This window comes from Sarcophilus harrisii, chromosome 6 (assembly GCF_902635505.1).
Source record: "Sarcophilus harrisii chromosome 6, mSarHar1.11, whole genome shotgun sequence".
Classification (NCBI taxonomy): Eukaryota; Metazoa; Chordata; class Mammalia; order Dasyuromorphia; family Dasyuridae; genus Sarcophilus; species Sarcophilus harrisii.
The window spans coordinates 250662149-250671184 of NC_045431.1; the positions used below are offsets into that span (position 1 = coordinate 250662149).

At 32.7% G+C, this 9036-nt stretch overlaps 1 protein-coding gene across 1 annotated transcript; it reads right to left on the reverse strand.

Annotated features, from left to right (window-relative positions):
• Positions 1–1311: 1311 nt before the first annotated feature.
• LOC100932138 (olfactory receptor 8J2-like) lies at positions 1312–2274 on the reverse strand. The gene has a single exon (XM_003773881.1). The coding sequence runs from the start codon at positions 2272–2274 to the stop codon at positions 1312–1314; it is 963 nt and encodes a 320-aa protein (XP_003773929.1).
• Positions 2275–9036: the final 6762 nt, after the last annotated feature.

A 9036-nucleotide genomic window follows, 5' to 3' on the forward strand; every position in this document is an offset into this window, starting at 1 on the left:
GTTTCTCAAACTTTTGTTCTCATTGTCTTTATACTATTAAAAATGATTGAGGATGTGACCGAAGAGAATTTGTTTATACGGGTCAAATATATAGATATTTATCAAATTAGAAATAAAAACTAATTTTGATTTTGTAGAACTTCTGAAAGGATTTTAGGGAATCCAAGGATTCTCTGGACAACATTTTGACGACCATTGATCTACATATACAAATTATCTTTTTGTGTTCTTAGCAGAAGATCTCTTTATGTTGGTGAGGAATCTGGGATTGTTTGTATTAGTTGGGGTGAATTAGCCCTAACATACTCCCATGTATCATTTCTTGAATGTCTATCTTTTTTGGATTCCTGTTATTCTTCAGTAATCACATCTAAGATATTAGTCAATTAATAACAGAGAATAAAACCAATTCCTTTTGTGGTTGTATGACCTATATGTATATCTCTCAAAATTTTCCGACTACTGAGTCCTTGCTCTTGGCTAACATGGCATATGATTGCTGTAGTACAATCAGTAATCTAGTCCTCTATACAGCTCATCATGACTCCATGAGTGTATAAGCCATTGATCACTGATTCAATTGTAGGATGTGTTTTCCATACCAATTTAAACACTGTGGCTACATTTACTATATTGTTTTGTGCATCTGATGTAATCTAACTTCTGTGATATCCATCCATTCCTGTTCATGTCCTGATCTAATACTTACATCACAAAAGAAGGAGTAAAAACTACTTACCTTTACTGTTACTGGAGAGCTATCACTTTTCATGGGATAAAATAACTATAATTTCTTTTGGTGGAGTTAATATATTACAAATTATCAGTAAAAGTAAGTGGTATAATAACAAATATATGTGTATAGGAGAAGGAAGGATTTTTATGTAATACAAGATTATATTCATTGCATATATTTCTCTCAAATTTAATATCATAATATTTAATAACTGTAAGGTTCTAATAATGTTGAACTAAAGCAAAGATCAGGAAAATTAAAATTGTAACCATGTTGGGGGAAAAAACACTCCACAATCATCAAACTAATAACAGTAACATTATATAATAATTATATATCTCAATGTTAGTGGAATGAAAAAAAAAAGAATTTGTTGCAGATAACCTGCAAATGTATAACTAGAAATAAAAATAAATCATATTTTGAACCAATAATCTGATTATGATAAGTAAACACCAAGAACATTATCATAAAAAGGAGTATATGCTAAATTATATTTATATGGATAACAATCATAATTTGAGAGGTGCTATCTCAGATGATGATTCTCTTTGTTTACTCAAATATCTGTCACATTACATGTTTTTAAAAATTTGACAAGAGTTGGTGAGGACTCTCTTCAGTGCCTCCTTTACATCCTTGTTCCTCATACTATAGATCATAGGATTCAACATAGGGATTACTAGTGTATAAAACACTGAAGCCATTTTATCAGTATCTAAGGAATGGTTTGACTGGGGCTGCAAATACATGAAAAGGAGTGTCCCATAGAAAACAGTGACAGCTGTCATATGGGAAGCACAGGTGGAGAAGGCTTTCCGTCTTCCTTCTGCTGAACGTATCCTCAGGATGGCCAAGATGATCTGGAAGTAGGACACCAGGACAATTATCATGGAAAAGAAGAGATTGCTAGCTGTAGAGATATAAACTACAGTTTCTGGCATATGAGTAGCAGAGCACGATAAAACTAACAGAGGGACATTATCACAGTAAAAATGATTAATGACATTGGAAGAACAGTAGGACATTGAAAAAACACAGGAAGTGACAGTCACTGCTGTACCTAAACTGTACGAATATGTAAGGATGACGAGTAGAAAGCAAACTTTCCGGGATACCACAACCATATATAATAGAGGATTACAAATAGCCACATAGCGGTCATAGGCCATAGCAGCCAACATGAAAACCTCAGCAACTATGAAAACTAAGAAGCCTGCATGTTGGATTATACATCCATAGTAGGAAATGGTTTTCTTCTCCACCAGGAAATTAACCAGCATCTGGGGAGCAATGACAGTGGAATTGCCAAGATTGATGATTGCCAAGTGTCTGAGGAAAAAGTACATGGGAGTTTGAAGTCGTGAATCTATACTAGTGAGTGTGATGATTCCCACATTTCCAGTCACGGTCACTCCATAGATTGCTAAGAAGATGAAGAAGAGGGGAAGTTGAAGCTCTGGATGCTCTGAAACTCCAATAAGAATGAATGTGGTCACATGGGAGAGATTTCCTGGAACATGTTTGATCAGTTTCATCTGCTATGGGACAAGTAAGAAAACAATTTATAAGGCCAAGAATGATTTCCTAGAACTTGTAATTTAAGGAAATCAGTATATCCTAGGATTTAGGTATTTTTATTTTTAAGTGTTTGGAGAAAATGATCTTATATATGGAGAGTTAATTTTATCTGATTCCTGATCTTTTCAGATGGGTTTAAAAGAGCTGATTGTCTAATTTTTCAGGAAGACTTCACACCTTGGAATTGGCAAAAAAACATTTATGGAGGCTTGATATATTGGGTTGTAGAATTTCCAGATGTAAAAATGGAGGGAAGTTAACAAATATTAAACTCAAAAGTACAATTGAATACAAACTTTCCATCCATATCCAGGTAGATATATGAGAGAGCACTGTGTGGAGCCTTCCACATTTAAAGCTATGATCCTTGAGTTTAGAAAATAAATAATTGCATACAATGAAATTTTGTTTTCCTTGGTATTTCTCACAAGTAGTAGAAATGTCCTAAGTACATATAAAACAATCAATAAAACACTTCTAAGGAACTTATATCAGATAGTAATTTCATAGGAAACCTATCCCAGCCCCCCTTGATTTCAGTGTACACATCTCTCTGCTGAAGATAAATAATTTTCCTTCTTCTAGCAAATAATAATTTGCTTCTAAATAGTGATTTTCATGTCTCTTCATTTGCTAAACTTAGTTCTTGATAACCTGCATTGTTTTTTGCCTATTATTTTTCAACACAATTAGCAAAGATCTTGACTCATAGAAGACTCTTAAATATTACTTGTTGAACAATTTATTGACAAATGCATCTCTTCTGAAAAAATCCATCAAAATGTAAATATCAATATAGCAATTTGTTAAGAAAATTGCCATGATGAAAATCATGTAAGGATTTTAATAAATTCATGCCTGATATTAATTGTTAATCAATTGATAAAATTGATTGTGTGAGTACTTTTAAAAGTAAACAAAATATTAAACTGAATTAATTGAATATAATTTTAACATTCATTTATAAGAATAGCCCCACTTTCTTCTGCCCTGATCAAACCTCAAGTTTGTTTCATTTTTGGGTGCAGCTAAAAAAAATAATTTAATAACAACTATTTTCAAAATTCATGTAAAGATAGTTTTCAACATTTACAACAGCAAAATCTTGTGTTCCAATTTTTTATCCCTCTCTGTGTCCCACCTTCTCCCATAGGCAGCAAGTGACCCAATATATGTTAAACTTGTGCAATTGTTCTATTTTCACATTAATCATGCTGCACAAGAAAAATCAGAAGAAAAATATTTTAAAATGAAAGAAAAATAGCAAGCAAACAACAATTTTAAAAAAATGAAAATACCAGGTTGTGATCTACATTAAGTTCCCACAGTCCTCTATTTTGGTTCAGATGGCTCTCTACATCACAATTCTCATGGAATTGGTTTGAATAGCCTCATTGTTGAAAAGAGCCAAGCCCATTACAGTTGATCATCATATAATCTTGTTGTTGTTATGTACAATGTTCTCTTGGTTCTATTCACTTCATTTAACATCAGCTCATGTAAATCTTTCCAGGCTTTTGAGAAATCATTCTGCTGATCATTTCTTATACAACAACAGTATTCCATAAGATCCAGCTTATTCATAACTTATTCTCCAACTAATGGGCATCCATTCAGTTTCCAGTTTCTTGACACTACAAAAAGGGCTGCTACCAACATTTTTGCACATGTGGGACTTTTCCCCATTTTTATGATCTCTTTGAAACTCAGTAGAGCACTGCTAGATTAAAGGCTTTGCATAATTTGATAGCCCTTTGGCCATAGTTCCATATTGCTCTCCAGAATGGTTGGATCAGTTCACAACTCCATCAACAATGTATTAGTGTCCCAGTTTTCCCACATCCCCTCCAACATGTATTATTATCTTTTCCTGTCATTTTACTAATCTAAGAGATATGTAGTGGTACCTCAGAGTTCTGATAGAGGGATTTTGAGATTTCTCATTAATTTTGCTAGATGTAATACCACTTGGTGCATATGTTTAGTATTGATAATACTTCACTACCTATGTTATCTTTTAGCAAGATGTAGTTTTCTTCCAAATTTCTCTTTATTAGATTTATTTTTACTTTTGTTTGATCTGAGATTAGGATTGCTATATTTTTTATTTTTTTATTTTTTTACTGCAAGCAAAGCCTAATAGATTCTGTGCTCTAGTATTTTACCTTTACTCTGTATGCATCTCTCTGCCTCAAATGTGTTTTTTGCAAACAACATATTGCAGCATTCTGGCTTTAAATATGGTTGCTATTCATTTCTCTTTTACAACAGAGTTCATCCCATTCACATTCACAGTTAAAATGACAGACTCTGTTTTTCCTGCCATCCTATTTTTCCCAAGTTTTACTTCACTCCTTCCTTTCACCCTTTCCCTCCTTGCCAGTGTATTTCTTCTGAACACCAACTCCTTTAATCTGACCTTCCTTTTTTAGCCTCTTTCCCTTTCTACTTTGCTTCTCACTTCTATTAGTCTCCCCCTTTCCTTTTCCCTTTCTACTCCTACTTCCCTATAGATTAAGCCAAGTTTCTATTCCAAATTAAGTATGCATATTTCTTCTTTGAGCCAAATACAATGAAATTAAAGTTCAAAGAATGCTCATACTCCTCCTTTCTTTCTCTCAATTGTAATAGGTCTTTTTTTTTTTTTGCCTCCTCATGTGATGTAATTTGCCATATTTTATCTCCCCTTTTCTCTTCTAGTACCATTCGTTTTCCATCTCTAGTTTTTTTTTATATCATCATATTAAAGTCAATTTATACCTACATTCTCTAAATACACACCTTACAAAGAGACAGTTCACAAGTTACACATATCAAATTCCCATGTAGAGATGTAAACATTTTAACCTTTAAAAATCAAAGTTTTTCTTCCTTTTTTACTTTCTTTTATATATATATATATATATATTTAGTCCTGAATTTGAAAATCAAGTTTTCTGTTCAGATCTGATTGGTTTTTCATAAAAAAAAAATAAATAAATAAATAAAAATTGAAAATCCTCTATTTCATTGAATGCCCATATTTTTTTTTCTTTGAAAGATAATGCTTAGTTTTTCCAGTTTTCTTAGTTTTAGCTAATTCTTGGTTACACTCTGAACTTCTTTATGGTCTGGAATATCATATTCATTTCTTTGATACTTTAAATTGGAAGGTACTAAGTCCTGGATAATCCTGATTATTGCTCTTTGTTATGTGAATTGTTTCTTTCTGGCTACTTGTACTATTTTTTTCCTTGATCTGATAATTCTGTAATCTAGCTATAATATTCATTGAAATTTTTATTTTGAAGTCTTTTTCAGGAGGTCATAAGTGGATTTTTCCAATGGTTAATTTACCTGCTGGTTCTAGGACATCAGGGCAGTTTTCCTTGATGATTTCTTTTGCTTTTTTTTTTTTTTTTTTTAATCATGGTTTTTCAGATGATGCAAGAATTCTTAGATTGTCTTTCCTGGATCTATTTCCCTTGCCAGTTGCTTTTTCAATGAGATATTTTACATTTTCTTCTATTTTTTTTTTTCATTTATTTGGTTTTGCTTACCTGATTCATGATGTGTCATTGAATCATTGTCTTCCATTTGTTCAATTCTAATTTTTATTCAATTATTTTCTTTTTTTTTTTTTTTTTTTGCACTTGGCCAATTGAATGCTATTTTGTTGGCAAGAGAGATCAATACATGTACTCAGAAGATAATAATAAAGTCAAAGCTTCTACATTCAAAGTCTTCAAGAAAAATAAGAATTGAGCTCAGGGCATGGAAAAACTCAAATGGGATTTTGAAAATCAATAAAGACAGACAGAGCAAAAGAAAGATAGGAAAATCATTTGCAAATGGTGTAAAAAATACAAAATGGTAATAAGAAGAATTTTGTAAAAAGCAAAATTGGGCAAATGGGAGATAAGTTACAAAAGTTCACTGAGAAAAATAATTCCTTAGAAATTAGAATTGAACAAATTTAAGCTGAAAACTTTATGACTTTTACTATAAAACAAAGAAAAAGAGGAGAAATAATATTAAAATTATTGTTCTGTTAGAAAGTCATTATAAAAGAAAGAGCCGGGACATGGATCTTTAAAGAAATTATCAAGCAAAACTCACCTGTTATTCTGGATCTAAAGGATACATTAGAAATTTAATAAACCCATCAATCATCTCCTGACAAAGATACCAAAATAAAAACTTTTAGAAATATTAAAGTCATATTCCACATTTCTCAGGTTAAGGAGAAAATATTGCAAGGATCCAGAAAGAAAAAAAAAATCAAATATAGTAGAGCTGATGTGGGAAAGATTCCTATCTTTGATTCCCAAACCCCTCAAGTAAATGTAATTACCCTTTGACTCACAAATCCTGGTCCCTTTGAATTAGAATAGAAGATATGGACCTGTCCCACCCCTACCTGGATCTGAGCCAACTTTGGAGCTACACCCAAAAGCCCCTGGAGCTAAATCTCCTATAATAAAGGGGCCACGCTGGAAACCCCCTCTTTGCAGAGATTCCAAACATGCTAGCCATGTGAGGACCCTCTGTTCACTGGACCCTCTGTCCGGTGCCCTTCTTATCTCTACCTTCACCTATTTCTTTACTTCCAAACCCCATAATAAACCTCTTTTATCAATCTAGCTCTTGGGCCAATAAATATTTTTATTGGGGACTTTTGCACCACTGCTAGACCTCATTTACCACCGTATCCTTGTGCCGAATCCAGGGGGTGTTGCAGGGGAGCTCTCTTTGACTTCCTGGACCCCAAACCTACCACTAGACCTGAACTAAACCCTAATCTCATTTAGGTACCTCAAATCTAGACTTCAACAGAGGTACAGTTAGAATAACATAAGATTTAGAAGCTTCTACATTAAAACAATTGAGCTAGGGTTACAACCAAGCATCACACACCCAGCAAAACTGTGTATAATCTTCAGAGGAAAAGATGGACCTTCAATAAAATAGCAGATGTTTAAACATTCATGATTAAAAGAACCCAGCTAAATGGAACATTTGATTTTCAAATAAGGACTCAGGAGAAGCATAAGAAGCAGGAAACAGATACCATAAGGAATTTAATTAGGTTTATCTGTTTACATTCTTATATGGAGTTGTAACTCATTAGAACTTAATCATTTTTATGGCTTTTAGGACAAGTGTGTATAGAAAAGGACAGTGCGATGGTTTGAGGTAAACCTAGTAAACCATGGTAAAGAAAATTTACCATGGAGGGGGAAGTAGGGGAGAAGAGGGTAAGTGGGTGAACATTATTCTCATCATGATTGGTTTAAGGAGGAATAATATGCACACCCAATATGGGTAGAGAAATCTATCTTATCCTTTCAGAAAGTAGGAGGGGAATGGGGTATTTGAAGAGGGGTAGGTGATAAAAGAGAGACTTGTTTTTTTGTTGTTATTGTTGTTGTTGTTTGTTTTGTTTTGCTGGGCATATTAAGATACAAATAGGAATATATAGATATGACAGAAACGTAAATTTTGTTAAAATTAAAGTAAAAATATGCTAAAATCAAAGTTCTAAACTAAAATCACTTATATGTGGAGTTTGAGAGCTTCCTTCCCTGAATTCTTCAAGTAGAGGCTTAGTTATGCCAGATGAATTTACAAGTCAGAATCCACACAATTGATTGTGAGAAGAGAATACTCTCTGAGGTTCTGTAAATTACTGACTGATAGAAAAGAAGCTAAATTATCTCAGTTGGAAATATGGTAAGCTGTATTATTTTGAGTCCACAGTGTAAACCTGGGTTCCAGAAGATCAGTTGTAAAGGCATGATTGTGACTTAAATTTTATTCAAAGTTTAGGCAATATTGAAACTAAAGAAAACATGAATATGATCACATCAAATATATTACAGGTTGTGTATTTGTTTCTTTAAGTATCCATCTTACATCAATAAATCCAAAGAGACTGATATTCAAAGAATATTTGGTAAAAAAAATATATATATATCTTTTCAAGTTCCTCTGTGGCACAGTATATATACTCACTTAAAACACACACACACACACGCACACACATACACACACACACACACGTTTAATAGTCTCACCAGAGTCCTGTTTTGAGGGGTTAGATATTTTCTGCTGAGCCCCAATGAGTTCAATTCTAATCAAAAGATAAGAGTAGAAAGAGGTAGGTTTCATCTAGGAATCTGCCTAAATCAGCACCATGTATTCTATTAAATGACTAAATTTTCATTGTGAAATGTTATACTTTGGAAATAAAACAAGAATTTTATTTTTCATTTTGTTGATTGTCTAGACTTAGGAAATGTGATGTAGAAAATAATGATAAGGCAGATTAAATTTAAAATTCTATTTATATATTTCCTTCCTTTGTAAGCCAATTCATATCCTTGCACAATACTGATTCCAATTGCATGCAAAGTATAAGGGGGAGCACTAGTTCTAACAAAATCTACCTTGGAAGCATGATCATTTGTATGAGAAATACATTGCCTTTATTTTTGAAACTTTATTCTTAAGAAACTCTCAAAGTTTGTTGACCAGTATGTTTTTCGCTCAAAGGAAAAAAAAAAAAAAACAGACTTCCTTTAGGTCATGGCTAAAACTACCATTTTAGCAAATTGCTAACTAATAAATGATACATTGAATGAGCCTAAATGGTGAAATGGTTTGATTCTATAGATTTCAACATGGATTGATTTAAGCTATCCAAATATATGGCTAAAATCATAAGAGCAATTAAAGCA